Consider the following 17520-nt stretch of genomic DNA (forward strand, 5'->3'; position numbering starts at 1 on the left):
TGCTTCCTGGTCGCTGCCACCGCGGAGAGCCCGTGGGCAGAACCCCTCGAGCGAACTTGAGCCTCAGGACCACAGGTAAGACTAACTTATCTGCTGCAAGTGACTTGCCTGGTGGAATCGGGACAACAGAGGCAGAATCCCTCTAGGACCAGGCACGTCCTGTGTTTACCGGAAGTCCCACACCCGCGGATCCCGGCCCCAGCAGCTCTCTGCTCCCAGAACCGTGGGGGAGAGATACTCACCGCCTGGTCAGGTGGGCACTCCTGAGGCTGCAGAGCGGAAGAGACCACCAACACTGCCCACCCCTGACCACATCCCTGACCCAAGAGGAAACTGTACAAGGCCTCTGGGTTCCTGTGGGGGAGGGCCCAGGAGCAGCAGGAGCCCTGCCTGAGACACCGCCAGAACCTGAAGGAAACAGACCGGATAAACAGTTCTCTGCACCCAAATCCCGTGGGAGGGAGAGCTAAACCTTCAGAGAGGCAAACACGCCTGCGAAACCAGAAGAGACTGCTCTCTGCACACATTACTGATTCCAGAGGAAAACACCGGAGGCCATCTGGAACCCTGGTGCACGGAGGCTCCCGGAAGAGGCGGCACAGATCTTCCTGGTGGCTGCCACCGCGGAGAGCCCGTGGGCAGAACCCCGCGAGCGAACTTGAGCCTCGGGACCACAGGTAAGACTAACATATCTGCTGCAAGTGACCTGCCTGGTGAACTCAAGGCACAGGTCCACAGGAACAGCTGAAGACCTGTAGAAAGGAAAAACTACACGCCCGAAAGCAGAACACTCTGTCCCCATAACTGACTGAAAGAGAGGAAAACAGGTCTACAGCACTCCTGACACAAAGGCCTATAGGACAGTTTAGCCACTGTCAGAAATAGCAGAACAAAGTAACACTAGAGATAATTTGATGGCGAGAGGCAAGCACAGGAACCCAAGCAACAGAAACCAAGACTACATGGCACCATCGAGCCCAATTCTCCCATCAAAACAAACATGGAATATCCAAACACACCAGAAAAGCAAGATCTAGATTCAAAATCATATTTGACCATGATGCTGGAGAACTTCAAGAAAGACATGATGAACTCCCTTACAGAACAAGTAGAAGCCTACAGAGAGGAATCATAAAAAATGCCTGAAAGAATTCCAGGAAAACATAAATAAACAAGTAGAAGCCCATAGAGAGGAGACACAAAAAATCCCTGAAAGAATTCCAGGAAAACACAATCAAACAGTGGAAGGAATTAAAAATGGAAATAGAAGCAATCAAGAAAGAACACATGGAAACAACCCTGGATATAGAAAACCAAAAGAAGAGACAAGGAGCTGTAGATACAAGCTTTACCAACAGAATACAAGAGATGGAAGAGAGAATCTCAGGAGCAGAAGATTCCATAGAAATCATTGACTCAACTGTCAAAGATAATGTAAAGCGGTAAAAAGCTACTGGTCCAAAACATACAGGAAATCCAGGACTCAATGAGAAGATCAAACCTAAGGATAATAGGTATAGAAGAGAGTGAAGACTCCCAGCTCAAAGGACCAGTACATATCTTCAACAAAATCATAGAAGAAAACTTCCCTAACCTAAAAAAAGAGATATCCATAGGCATACAAGAAGCCTACAGAACTCCAAACAGATTGGACCAGAAAAGAAACACCTCCCGTCACATAATAGTCAAAACACCAAACGCACAAAATAAAGAAAGAATATTAAAAGCAGTAAGGGAAAAAGGTCAAGTAACATATAAAGGCAGACCTATCAGAATCACACCAGACTTTTCGCCAGAAACTATGAAGGCCAGAAGATCCTGGACTGATGTCATACAGACCCTAAGAGAACACAAATGCCAGCCCAGGCTACTGTATCCTGCAAAACTCTCCTAATTAACATAGATGGAGAAACCAAGATATTCCATGACAAAACCAAATTTACACAATATCTTTCTACAAATCCAGCGCTACAAAGGATAATAAATGGTAAAGCCCAACATAAGGAGGCAAGCTATACCCAAGAAGAGGCAAGAAACTAATCGTCTTGGCAACAAAACAAAGAGAAGAAAAGCACACAAACATAACACATCCAAGTATGAATATAACAGGAAGCAATAATCACTATTCCTTAATATCTCTCAACATCAATGGCCTCAACTCCCCAATAAAAAGACATAGATTAACAAACTGGATACGCAACGAGGACCCTGCATTCTGCTGCCTACAGGAAACACACCTCAGAGACAAAGACAGACACTACCTCAGAGTGAAAGGCTGGAAAACAACTTTCCAGGCAAATGGTCGGAAGAAGCAAGCTGGAGTAGCCATTCTAATATCAAATAAAGTCAACTTTCAACTAAAAGTCATCAAAAAAGATAAGGAAGGACACTTCATATTCATCAAAGGAAAAATCCACCAAGATGAACTCTCAATCCTAAATATCTATGCCCCAAATACAAGGGCACCTACATATGTAAAAGAAACCTTACTAAAGCTCAAAACACATATTGCACCTCACACAATAATAGTAGGAGACTTCAACACCCCACTCTCATCAATGGACAGATCATGGAAACAGAAATTAAACAGAGACGTAGACAGACTAAGAGAAGTCATGAGCCAAATGGACTTAACGGATATTTATAGAACGTTCTACCCTAATGCAAAAGGATATACCTTCTTCTCAGCTCCTCATGGTACTTTCTCCAAAATTGACCATATAATTGGTCAAAAAACGGGCCTCAACAGGTACAGAAAGATAGAAATAATCCCATGCGTGCTATCGGACCAAGCTGGTCTTCAATAACAATAAGGGAAGAATGCCCACATATACGTGGAAATTGAACAATGCTCTACTCAATGATAACCTGGTCAAGGAAGAAATAAAGAAAGAAATTAAAAACTTTTTAGAATTTAATGAAAATGAAGGTACAACATACCCAAACTTATGGGACACGATGAAAGCTGTGCTAAGAGGAAAACTCATAGCGCTGAGTGCCTGCAGAAAGAAACAGGAAAGAGCATATGTCAGCAGCTTGACAGCACACCTAAAAGCTCTAGAACAAAAAGAAGCAAATACACCCAGGAGGAGTAGAAGGCAGGAAATAATCAAACTCAGAGCTGAAATCAACCAAGTAGAAACAAAAAGGACCATAGAAAGAATCAACAGAACCAAAAGTTGGTTCTTTGAGAAAATCAACAAGATAGATAAACCCTTAGCCAGACTAAGGAGAGGACACAGAGAGTGTGTCCAAATTAACAAAATCAGAAATGAAAAGGGAGACATAACTACAGATTCAGAGGAAATTCAAAAAATCATCAGATCTTACTATAAAAGCCTATACTCAACAAAACTTGAAAATCTGCAGGAAATGGACAATTTCCTAGACAGATACCAGGTACCGAAGTTAAATCAGGAACAGATAAACCAGTTAAACAACCCCATAACTCCTAAGGAAATAGAAGCAGTCATTAAAGGTCTCCCAACCAAAAAGAGCCCAGGTCCAGATGGGTTTAGTGCAGAATTCTATCAGACCTTCATAGAAGACCTCATACCAATATTATTCAAACTATTCCACAAAATTGAAACAGATGGAGCACTACCGAACTCCTTCTATGAAGCCACAATTACTCTTATACCTAAACCACACAAAGACCCAACAAAGAAAGAGAACTTCAGACCAATTTCCCTTATGAACATCGATTAAAAAAATACTCCAAATAAAATTCTGGCAAACCGAATCCAAGAGCACATCAAAACAATCATCCACCATGATCAAGTAGGCTTCATCCCAGGCATGCAGGGATGGTTTAAATATCGGAAAACCATCAACGTGATCCATTATATAAACAAACTGAAAGAACAAAACCACATGATCATTTCATTAGATGCTGAGAAAGCATTTGACAAAATTCAACACCCCTTCATGATAAAAGTCCTGGAAAGAATAGGAATTCAAGGCCCATACCTAAACATAGTAAAAGCCATATACAGCAAACCAGTTGCTAACATTAAACTAAATGGAGAGAAACTTGAAGCAATCCCACTAAAATCAGGGACTAGACAAGGCTGCCCACTCTCTCCCTACTTATTCAATATAGTTCTTGAAGTTCTAGCCAGAGCAATAAGACAACAAAAGGAGGTCAAGGGGATACAGATCGGAAAAGAAGAAGTCAAAATATCACTATTTGCAGATGATATGATAGTATATTTAAGTGATGCCAAAAGTTCCAACAGAGAACTACTAAAGCTGATAAACAACTTCAGCAAAGTGGCTGGGTATAAAATTAACTCAAATAAATCAGTAGCCTTCCTCTACACAAAAGAGAAACAATCCAAGAAAGAAATTAGGGAAACGACACCCTTCATAATAGACCCAAATAATATAAAAGTACCTCGGTGTGACTTTAACCAAGCAAGTAAAAGATTTGTACAACAAGAACTTCAAGACTCTGAAGAAAGAAATTGAAGAAGACCTCAGAAGATGGAAAGATCTCCCATGCTCATGGATTGGCAGGATTAATATAGTAAAAATGGCCATTTTACCAAAAGCGATCTACAGATTCAATGCAATCCCCATCAAAATACCAATCCAATTCTTCAAAGAGTTAGACAGAACAATTTGCAAATTCATCTGGAATAACAAAAAACCCAGGATAGCTAAAACTATCCTCAACAATAAAAGGACTTCAGGGGGAATAGCTATCCCTGAACTCAAGCAGTATTACAGAGCAATAGTGATAAAAACTGCATGGTATTGGTACAGAGACAGACAGATAGACCAATGGAATAGAATTGAAGACCCAGAAATGAACCCACACACCTATGGTCACTTGATTTTTGACAAAGGAGCCCAAACCATCCAATGCAAAAAAGATAGCATTTTTCAGCAAATGGTGCTGGTTCAACTGGAGGTCAACATGTAGAAGAATGCAGATCGATCCATGCTTATCACCCTGTACAAAGCTTAAGTCCAAGTGGATCAAGGACCTCCACATCAAACCAGACACACTCAAACTAATAGAAGAAAAACTAGGGAAGCATCTGGAACACATGGGCACTGGAAAAAATTTCCTGAACAAAACACCAATGGCTTATGCTCTAAGATCAAGAATCGACAAATGGGATCTCATAAAACTACAAAGCTTCTGTAAGGCAAAGGACACTGTGGTCAGGACAAACGGCAACCAACAGATTGGGAAAAGATCTTTACCAATCCTACAACAGATAGAGGCCTTATATCCAAAATATACAAAGAACTCAAAAAGTTAGACGCAGGGGAGACAAATAACCCTATTAAAAAATGGGGTTCAGAGCTAAACAAAGAATTCACAGCTGAGGAATGCCGAATGGCTGAGAAACACCTAAAGAAATGTTCAACATCTTTAGTCATCAGGGAAATGCAAATCAAAACAACCCTGAGATTTCACCTCACACCAGTGAGAATGGCTAAGATCAAAAACTCAGGTGACAGCAAATGCTGGCGAGGATGCGGAGAAAGAGGAACACTCCTCCATTGTTGGTGGGGTTGCAGACTGCTACAACCATTCTGGAAATCAGTCTGGAGGTTCCTCAGAAAATTGGACATTGAACTGCCTGAGGATCCAGCTATACCTCTCTTGGGCATATACCCAAAAGATGCCCCAACATATAAAAAAGACACGTGCTCCACTATGTTCATCGCAGCCTTATTTATAATAGCCAGAAGCTGGAAAGAACCCAGATGCCCTTCAACAGAGGAATGGATACAGAAAATGTGGTACATCTACACAATGGAATATTACTCAGCTATCAAAAAAAACGAGTTTATGAAATCCGTAGGCAAATGGTTGGAACTGGAAAATATCATCCTGAGTGAGCTAACCCAATCACAGAAAGACATACATGGTATGCACTCACTGATAAGTGGCTATTAGCCCAAATGCTTGAATTACCCTAGTTGCCTAGAACAAATGAAACTCAAGACGGATGATCAAAATGTGAAGGCTTCACTCCTTCTTTAAAAGGGGAACAAGAATACCCTTGGCAGGGAAGAGAGAGGCAAAGATTAAAACAGAGACTGAAGGAACACCCATTCAGAGCCTGCCCCACATGTGGCCCATACATATAGAGCCACCCAATTAGACAAGATGGATGAAGCAAAGAAGTGCAGACCAACAGGAGCCGGATGTAGATCGATCCTGAAAGACACAGCCAGAATACAGCAAATACAGAGGCGAATGCCAGCAGCAAACCACTGAACTGAGAGCGGGACCCCCATTGAAGGAATCAGAGAATGAACTGGAAGAGCTTGAAGGGGCTTGAGACCCCATATGTACAACAATGCCAAGCAATCAGAGCTTCCAGGGACTAAGCCACTACCTAAAGACTATACATGGACTGACCCTGGACTCTGACCTCATAGGTAGCAATGAATATCCTAGTAAGAGCACCAGTGAAAGGGGAAGCCCTGGGTCCTGCTAAGACTGAACCCCCAGTGAACTAGACTGTCGGGGGGGGGCGGCAATGGGGGAGGGTGGGGAGGGGAACACCCATAAGGAAGGGGTGGAGGGAAGGGGATGTTTGCCCGGAAACCGGGAAAGGGAATAACACTCGAAATATACATAAGAAATACTCAGTTAATTAAAAAAAAAAAAGAGTCTTGAATTGTTGGGGAGGGCGGTAATGGGGGAGGTGGGGAGGGAACACCCATATAGAAGGGAGGGGGATGTTGGCCCAGAAACCGGGAAAAGGAATAACATTCGAAATGTAAATAAGAAATAGTCAAGTTAATGAAAAAAAATAAATTTAAAAAAAAACTGTCAAAAAAAAAAGTTTGCTGTTTTACAAATGAGAAACAGTGAGGGAGCAGATAAAGAGGGGAGAGAAGGAGAGAAATGTGGGAGGAGTAAATGGAGGAGAAACTATTATTAGGATACATTTTATGAAAATAATCTATTTTTAATTTCACAAATGAACATCTCCAGAACACTTGCTACTCAAAGTTCATATTGTTGACTGAGTAATTATTACCATGTGTATATTTGACTCTTTGTACTAAGATCCATATCTGGAAATATGCCATTCATTTTGTGTACCTCATTTCTAATTTTGTTAAATTGCTTAACAGTATTTTCTAGTAAAACAAAATGGCCTAACATTTCCCAATTTTAAAATCTTTCAAGGAAATACATCAATTTTACTTGTAGAAGTTGGTTGGAAGACAGTTTCTTTAGACCCAAATGCTGTCCTGTTATTTCATAAATTTTGTATCACTGTGTCATGATTTGTCCATAGGACAGGTCAACTGTATTGGTTTTATATGTAAAAGGGTAATGATTTTAATTATTCACTTTAATTGATTAAGAAATACCTAGAGAAATATAGAGATAATAATTAGGCTCTGTCTATGCAGGAATTTCCAAAGATAATTTGTCATTTTGCCAGAAGATGAGAAATAACAGGTAAGACTCTTAACATTATGAACATTTAAAAAGTATCCAATGGATGATATAATGGTAGCAGGAAGGGTATATTCATCAAGTTACCTTACAAGTGATTCTATTAAGTAAAATACATAGAGTAGTTTCCTATGTGCTGCTTAATTTTTGGAATGTACATATGGTTAGATAAATGTATTTTAGGGTAAAGTGATCTAACATACAGGAGCCATGGGGAAGTTTATCAATCAATTTACAAGTCATATGCTGATCTATGCAGGAAGATCATGTAATAGAGGAAAAAGATATGTATTGGGTATTTTTACTCTGTTCAAATGCAGTAGTGTGCTAACTGTGTATCTCACTAAACCAACCTCACAGACTCTGAAAGACAACATCTTCTCCCATTAAGGATATGACAAAAAGCTGCTTGAAGTCCCTGCATACTTTGACATGGCAGGTTAAGATTTGTTTTATTCTTATCTGTCATCAGAGGCATGACAGTAGCTGCCTTGTGATCTGTTTCCTTTTAAAAGACAATTATTTTAGGTTGAGAATTACAGATATGCATATGACATATTTTGATTGAATCACTAGCTCTAGCTCTGCCTTACCCTCCATTTTTTCCACTATACTCCACCACTTTCAGTCCCAATTTGATATGTATTTTTAAACAAATTGAGTCCAATTTGTCTTGCCAGCATGTGTCTAGTTATAATGTTAAGTTTTAGTATGTTCCTTTGTTTACAATGCTAAATATTACACACCAACATCTGGTTGCCCTCAGGCACAAGGAGTTCCTCACACACACCATGTGATGCTATATATCTTTGCCCCCATGTTATCACCGATGCATCAATAAAATGCATACAGTTGGGCAAAAGAGGGTTAGGCATAGGTTTGGCTCAAGGGCTTATGTCAGAAGCAGAGACCATGAGGAGAGGATGCTTAGGGGTAGTTGATCCATAAGGACATGATCATGAATGCTGTCCAGTTGGAATAAAAGCAGCCCAAACGGAAATTGCCAAGTTATAACTCTGTGTTATTGACAGAGATGTAGAAAAAGAGCATAGAACATTGATATCTGCCCAGCACTAGTGCTGTTAAGGTTAACTTTAATTATAAAGGTTTTGTATCATTTATTTGGGAACTGAATTGTCAAGGATAAGGAGACATTCCCCAATAACTATTTACCACAACAGGATAAAGCCATGTCCTGAAGCATGGCTAGCCTTCTCATTCTGAAGCTCCTGACTTCATCCATAGCTGCCCTCACCTTCTACTAACTCCTCAGGTAGGGATGGGAATTCATGTGTCCCTTATCTGTTCTAGAATTACGATCTGTAATCTTGGGCAGGTTTTATGCATACTAATGGGATTTGTTTGTGCAACAGTTTTTCAGTGGCTAGAAAATTCTAGCCATCATATCAATCGTGGAATCTCAACATATACCTTCATACTTTGGCCCGTTATGGAAGACTCCAGTGGTTTATCAACTTTGAGCAATGCAAGTTATATTTTAACCTCTGGTGTAAAGCTTTTTGGATAAAAGGTCAAGCAGTGACAGAAGGGAACACACTGTGAACAGAAGGAATTTGATGTTCAAGATGCCTGGGAAGTGGATTTCTGCTCTGCTCCTGCTACAGATAAGTTGCTGTTTCCAATCTGGGAACTGTGGGAAGGTGTTGGGGTGGCCGATGGAATTCAGCCACTGGATGAATATAAAAACAATACTGGATGAACTTGTACAGAGGGGCCATGAAGTCACTGTTCTGAAACCTTCGGCTTACTATGTTCTTGGTCTGAAAAAATCGCCAGACCTTAAGTTTGAAACTTTTCCTACATCTGTCAGTAAAGATGAGCTGCAAAATTATTTTGTAAAGCTTGTGGATGTGTGGACTTATGAGTTGCCAAGAGATACATGTTTGTCATATTCTCCTATGCTTCAAAATATGGTTGATGAATTTTCCTATTATTATCTATGTCTTTGTAAAGACGCCGTTTCAAACAAGCAGCTCATGCAAAACTACAGGAATCCAAGTTTGATGTTCTTTTGTCAGATCCTGTCGCTGCCTGTGAGGAGCTGATAGCCGAAGTGCTCCACATTCCTTTAAGCTTCTCTCCAGGCTTCAAAATTGAAAAGTACTGTGGAAAATTTATACTCCCTCCATTTTATGCGCCTATAATTTTGTCAGGACTGGCTGGCCAACTGACATTAATAGACAGGGTAAAAAATATGATATGTATGCGTTATTTTGACTTTTGGTTCCAGACATGTAATGAGAAGAATTGGAATCTGTTTTACAGTGAGATTTTGGGTAAGTTACATTTCTTCTCTGTTGCTCGAAAACCTAAGTTTCACATGTGTGTAAAGCCTTATGTCCATGAAATAAAAATAAGTAGTCTTTTATAAGTTACCAAATGAATGATGGTATCAGCTATCAAATTCACAATGTCTTGTAAAATCTCATATAATTCATCAAACAGAAGGAGGTAGTAGTTCTGATTCAAGACATTTTGGTTAGCTATATAATTGCATAGAGATGAAATTAGCGGTCTCATGGTGATTCTTTACTCATCCACTGAAACTTTTCCTCTATTTTAATAAGTTTCTAAGTTTTTACTAAATCTTGGTTGACGAAGATTCAAGAATGACATATTTTATAGTATCGATATGTATACATAACATTGAAGCAATTATTTTTTTTTGCCTAGGTCAGTGTCTTCATTTAAAATGAAATTGAGGTGGTGAGAAGAAGGTATATCCTTTTGTTTTAGGATAGAATGTTCTATAAATATCTGTTAAGTCCATTCGGTTCATGACTTTTCTTAGTCTATCTCTGTCACTATCTAAATTCTGATTTCACGATCAGTCCATTGATGAGAGTTGGGTGTTGAAATCTCCTACTATTATTGTGGGAGGTGCAATGTGTGCTTTGAGCTTTAGTAAGGTTCCTCTTATGTATGTAGGTGCCCTTGTATTTGGAGCACAGATATTTAGGATTGAGAGTTCATCTTGGTGGATTTTTCCTTTGATGAATATGAACTGTTCTTCTTTATCTTTTTTGATGACTTCTGGTTGAAAATGAAATTTATTAGATATTAGAATGGATACTCCAGATTCCTTCTTCAGATCATTTGCTTGGAAAGTTGTTTTCCAGCCTTTTATTCTGAGGTAGTGTCTTTCTTTGTCTCTGAGGTGTGTTTCATGTAGGCAGAAAAATCTTGGGTCCTCATTCCGTATCCAGTTTGTTATTCTGATTCCTTTTATTCAATGCAGAATTCTAAAAGACCTTCATAGAACACCTCATACCAATACTATCCAAACTGTTCCACAAAATTGAAACGGAGTGCTACCAATTTCTTTCTATGAAGCCACAATTACTCTTATACCTAAACCACACAAAGACCCAACAAAGAAAGAGAAATTCAGATCAGTTTCCCTTATGAATATTCATGCAAAAATACTCAATAAAATGCTTGAAAACTGAATCCAAGAGCACATCAAAACAATCATCCATCATGATCAAATAGGTTTCATTCCAGGGATGCAAGGATGGTTTAATATACAAAAAAACATCAACGTAATCCACTATATAAACAAACTGAAAGATAAAAACCACATGATCATTTCATTAGATGCTAAGAAAGCATTTGACAAAATTCAACACCCCTTCATGATAAAAGTCCTGGAAAGAATAGGAATTCAAGGCCCATACCTAAACATAGTAAAAGCCATATACAGCAAACCAGTAGCTAACATTAAACTAAATGGAGAGAAACTTGAAGCAATTCCACTAAAATCAGGGACTAGACAAGGCTGCGAACTCTCTCCCTACTTATTGAATATAGTTCTAGAAGTCCTAGCCAGAGCAATAAAATAACAAAAGGAGATCAAAGGGAAACAGATTGGAAAAGAAGAAGTCAAAATGTCACTATTTGCAGACAATATGATTGTATCCATAAGTGATCCCAAAAGTTCCACCAGAGAACTGCTAAACCTGATAAACACCTTCAGCAAAGTGGCTGGGTATAAAATTAACACAAATAAATCAGTAGCCTTCCTCTACACAAAAGAGAAACAAGCCAAGAAAGAAATCAGGGAACGACACCCTTCCTAATAGTCCCAAATAATATGAAATATCTCAGTATGACTTTAACAAGCAAGTGAAAGATCTGTATGATAAGAACTTCAAGCCTCTCAAGAAATAAATGGAAGAACATGTCAGAAGATGGAAAGATCTCCCATGCTCATGGATTGGCAGGATTAATATAGTAAAAATGGCCATTTTACCAAAAGCGATCTACAGATTCAATGCAATCCCCATCAAAATACCAATCCAATTCTTCAAAGAGTTAGACAGAACAATTTGCAAATTATTCTGGAATAACAAAAAACTCAGGAGACCTAAAACTATCCTCAACAATAAAAATATTTCCAGGGGAATCACTATCCCTGAACTCAAGCAGTATTACAGAGCAATAGTGATAAAAACTGTATGGTATTGGTACAGAGACAGACAGATAAACTAGTGGAATAGAATGGAAGACCCAAAAATGACCCAAACACCTATGGTCACTTGATTTTTGACAAAGGAGCCAAAACAATCCAATGGAAAAAAAGATAGCATTTTCAGCAAATGGTGCTGGTTCAACTGGAGGTCAGCATGTAGAAGAATGCAGATTCAACCATTGTCATCTTCCTGTACAAAGCTTAAGTCCAAGTGAATCAACGACTTCCACATCAAACCAGATACACTCAAACTAATAGAAGATAAAGTGGGGAAGAATCTGGAACACATGGGCACTGAAAAAATTTCCTGAACAAAACACCAATGGCTTATGCTCTAAAATTAAGAATCGACAAATGGGATCTCATAAAACTGCAAAACTTATATAAGGCAACGGACACTCTGGTTAGGATAAAACGGCAACCAACAGATTGGGAAAAGTTCTTTACCAATCCTACAACTCATAGAGGGCTCATATCCAAAATACACAAAGAACTCATAAAGTTAGACTGCAGGGAGACAAATAACCCTATTAAAAATGGGGTTCAGAGGTAAACAAAGAATTCACAGCTGAGGAATTTCCAATGGCTGAGAAACACCTAAAGAAATGTTCAACATCTTTACTCATAAGAGAAATGCAAAGCAAAACAACCCTGAGATTCGACATCACATCAGTCAGAATGGCTAAAATCAAAAACTCAGGTTACAGCAGATGCTGGTGAGGAGGTGGAGAAAGAGGAACACTCCTCCACTGTTGGTGGGATTGCAGACTGATACAACCATTCTGGAAATCAGTCTGGAGGTTCCTCAGAAAATGGGACACTGAACTACCTGAGGACCCAGCTATACCTCTCCTGGGCATATACCCAAAAGATGCCCCAACATATAAAAAAGACACATGCTCCACTATGTTCATAGCATCCTTATTTATAACAGCCAGAAACTGGAAAGAACCCAAATGTCCTTCAACAGAGGAATGGATACAGAAAATGTGGTACATCTACACAATGGAATACTACTCAGCTATCAAAAACAATGACTTTATGAAATTCATAGGCAAATGGATGGACCTGGAAATTATCATCTTCAGTGAGCTAACCCAATCACAGAAAAACACACATGGTATGTATGCACTCATTGATAATTGGCTATTAGCCCAAATGCTTGAATTACCCTAGATGCCTAGAACACATGAAACTCAAGAAGGATGACCAAAATGTGAATGCTTCACTCCTTCTTTAAAAGGGGAACAAGAATACCCTTGGCAGGGAAAAGGGAGGCAAAGTTTAGAACAGAGACTGAAGGAACACCCATTCAGATCCTGCCGCATATGTGGCCCATACATATCCAGCCACCAAACTAGATAAGATGGATGAAGCAAAGAAGTGCTGGCTGAGAGGAACTGGATGTAGATTTCTCCTGAATCCAGAATAAGGCAAATACATCAGCGAATGTCAGCAGCAAATGACTGAACTGAAATGGGGCCCCCATTGAAGGAATCTGAGAAAGGACTGAAAGATATTTAAGGGGCTTGAAATCCCATATTAACCACAATGCCAACCAACTAGAGCTTCCAGGGACTAAGCCACTACCCATGGACTGACCCTGCGCTCCAACTGCATAGGTAGCAATGAATAGCATAGTAAGAGCACCAGTGGAAGGCCCTTGTTCCTGCCAAGACTCAACTCCCAGTGAACGTGATTGTTGGGGGGAGGGTGGTATTGGTGGGAGGATGGGCAGGGGAACACCCATATAGAAGGGGAGATGGACAGGTTAGGGGGATGTTGGCCCAGAAACCGGGAAAGGGAATAACAATTGAAATATAAACAAGAAATACCAAATTTAATAAAGACGGAAGAAAAAAATTCCTCATGTCATTTTCAAAAGAAAAGAATGAAATTGTAGGGTCTGAAAACATGGCCAAAGAATTGAAATTGTATCTGTACAGTTTAGTACCTGAGCTCTCTTCCCAGTAACACTCATGCCCAGTGGCTCAAAACTGCATATAATTTCATCTTCAAGACCAGTGCTGTCCTTTTTATGGTATCCATGGGCACTGGCATAAACTTAACATATGCTCATGCAGATATCCGTACAATTAAATGAAAAGATATATCATAAAATATTTTCTTTTTTTCATTTTTAAAAATCCCCCTAATCTTGGAAGCAATTGTTTCTACCAGCCCCACATTTCTTTATTTGGTCCTTTCCTAATATCGATAGAAAATGCCTAAATTCGACATAAGCATGGACACCCAAGCTGAACTTTTTGAAGTCATGCTCTTTATTTTTCTTAAAAAATATACCACAGCTAAACTAGCCCAAAATTTCTATTCTCATAATTCTGAACATATTGATTTTTTATAGTATAAATACTATTAAATATCTTAATATTAAACAAGACTAGAAGCATTAGCCACAAATTTAGCCATTTTCAAACTTTACAATTCCCTATAAGAAATAAAGACTAGCTACAAATTATGAGGGTAGTGAAAACACTGGCTAGAGTGTACTGCAAGATGAGAGTTTTGGACATGGAGTGTTGATATTTACATAGGTTTTTTTTTTTGAAGGTTTGGAGAGAAAAACCTGAGTGCTTACCCATATAGTGGCCTAGAGGGATATTTCTTTAAGTATTGATGGTTTTAAAATAATGAGAATTATAAAATAAGTCATACAGATTTCTTTACAAATAAACACAAATAACAATGTATTTATATGATTCATAAAACATTATTGATGTAAGTTATGTTATATATTAAAATATTACATTTTACATGCACATATTCTACACAAAACACAAATCCTTTTGACATTTTGAGGAACTATATTGCATACTCAGCAGGTAGCCCTGTCAAATTTTCTCTGTCTCACTTGCTCATTTTCCCTATCTAGGAAGGCCCACCACATTAGCTGAAACAATGGGTAAAGCAGAAATGTGGCTCATTAGGATCCTACTGGGATTTGGAGTTTCCCACCCAACATTAGCAAATGTTGACTATGTTGGAGGACGCCACTGCAAACCTGCTAAACCCTTGCCTAAGGTAAATACATTGTTTTTGTTTTTCTTCATTTCATATCATTTCTGATGAAATGTTCTACATTTTTCATTACATTCTTCTCCCAATAATAGAGATATGAGGGAAGTGGAATTAAAAATCCTGCTAATTAAGAGCTCAATAAACCCAGGAACATGTATGACAGACTTGAAAAAACATACCAGTGAATTAAGGCATGTAGGATATTGGAGTGTATAGCCATTGGGTACATTCTTTACCAAGCAACCATAAGAACATGAGTTTGAATCCCAGTGCTCGCATAGAGTTAAGTATTTTGGCTCAGCATGTATGACTTTAGTACTGAGCTGCAGAAACAGGTTAAAACTGAGGATACTAACCTGTTAAAATAGTGAGATTCATGGTCATTGTGAACGGTCAATGGTCTCAAAAATAATATGTTAAAGTTAATAGAGTAGAACATCTGATATTATCATGGCCGTTGTTAGCTAAAACAAAGGCAGGGAATTGGGAGAAATTAAGAAAATAATATCATTAATACTCAATATCAAAAAATTATTGCATAATATATGATTAACACAGTTATGATTATTTAATAAAGAACAAAAACATTTTATTTATCATAGGAGGAATTATGCATTAACTGTCATGTATGTACATACCACAGTATAGATATCATTTAATTAAACTCTAATAATTTACCTAGCCAAATTACAAACAAAAACAGACAAGAGATATTACAATACAGAAGATATTTTTGACTACAAGTGCCTTATTCAAGGCACTTGAATTCAAATCACTTGTGATTTCTGTGGGTACATTCTGAAATGCTGGCATTATGATACCTGTGAAGGGTGTAGGTAGACATTGAAAATTCTTGATTTCTCATGAAATGACAATAGTTGCATCCATTTTTAATTTGTGTGCATGTGAATCAAATCCAACATGAACAAAATCCGTGCAACCAAAAACACAAGCCACATCTAAGTCAACCCTTCCCTAGTCGAAGACCATACATGCAAGAATATTTGGAGAGGACAAATGGATCCATATGTTTTGTTGTTTGGCTTTAATTTTGATTTTGATGATAAAAGCACACACAGTTAATACTGCACAGGTCAAATTAATACATTGGGCTTTCACAATGCCATGGCAATTTATTGGAGTATTTAACACAAACCCTTGTGGAGCTGCTTCCCAGAGACTGTGACTTGACACAATTTCACACTGCAGCTCAGGTTAGTAGCTTCAACAGCAGGAAATCCCCATTCCTCAGACTCCTAAGGTAGGAAGATAAATTGTTTTTAAGAACTGAAAGGAGTGCTTTAGGGAAGATTGGGGTAAGGAGGGATGAATAAGAAAAAACGAGCATTATATGAAACTCCTAAAAAAATGAAAAGAGCAATATCAATCTAACTGTGTGGTCCTAGTCATTATTTGGACATCAGGTGTAAGTCCAGTGTGCAGATGATGCCAACAATTTCTAAACTATTGGTCCACAGCAACTGCTCAACAAAGGGATGTGTGTCTCCTTGGTTGAAGTTGATACAGCAGGTTTAATATATGTGTTTGAATCCTACCCTGTAACCATTCCATTGGAAGGTGGAAGTGGTAGGCAGTAGCCAACTTTATTCAGAGACCAACACTCTGAAGGTCACAAAAGGACATGAGTCCATAGAACATGAGTTCCAGCTGCGCTCAATCATAAAATGAGCTATGTGTGACAAAACTATTGTTTTGTCAAAAGGAATATGAAGGACGGCTTAAACACTGCCTGGAGAACAGTGGGAAGTCAAAGTGGCTAACCTGAAGCAGACCCACTCCTAAGTAACTTCTGGGTTTGCAGAAACTGTGGTCAAAGACCCTTGTCCCATTTTCATAGAGTGTTTTCACAAGCACTCAAAAATCTCCTCTTTGCTCAAACCCTTTTCTCACCTCTCTTCCTTTTTAACTTTTTTAAGCACAGAATATCCAGAGTGATTTTGATTTAATATGCATTCCAATTTAATTGTCTTTGGATGCATAAGTATCCACAGATTCATGGGAATAAGCAAATGGAATCACAGAAATTCTCAGGTGATGAAAAATGGCAACAGTTAATGTCTTCCTTTGTGTATAGGGTCTTTAATTGGCCCAAAGTAGACAGACTTCACTTCTGGTGGTAGAGTCAATGAATCTTTTAACCTTTTAGCTGGAGGATTTCTATCTTCATCATAACTGCCACAATATTCTCACCTGCTACCTTTGTCCTTCATGTCTCAGGGCTTGAGCAGCCTGAGAAGAATCCAAATTGTTTCATTGGAAACATCTGCAATGGCAGATACATATCCTTTTCCAAATCTTGAGACAACCGGTCTTCCAAGGTTCAAATAGTTGAAATCACCTAGGCTTGTCTAAAGGAAGTTCAGAATATTCTATAGAGAAATAGTTTTGAGTTCCTGAACATTAATCACCTTCAGGTAAATTTAAAATGAGAGTATATAAGGAAAGTTCAAGGATATCCCTTGGTGTCTCCCATGATGATTTTTTTCAATAATTGTTATTTTAACAATCTATATTATGTCATTTATGC

At 38.7% G+C, this 17520-nt stretch overlaps 1 protein-coding gene across 1 annotated transcript; it reads left to right on the top strand.

Annotated features, from left to right (window-relative positions):
• Positions 1–9027: 9027 nt before the first annotated feature.
• On the top strand, positions 9028–16661 carry LOC116912637 (UDP-glucuronosyltransferase 2B17-like). Its single transcript, XM_032916755.1, is given in 4 exon segments — positions 9028–9436; positions 9439–9738; positions 14827–14975; positions 16551–16661. Coding segments are annotated over 4 exon segments (969 nt in total).
• The last annotated feature ends 859 nt before the right edge of the window (positions 16662–17520 follow it).

The sequence above is a fragment of the Rattus rattus genome, chromosome 11 (genome assembly GCF_011064425.1).
Source record: "Rattus rattus isolate New Zealand chromosome 11, Rrattus_CSIRO_v1, whole genome shotgun sequence".
Classification (NCBI taxonomy): domain Eukaryota; kingdom Metazoa; phylum Chordata; class Mammalia; order Rodentia; family Muridae; genus Rattus; species Rattus rattus.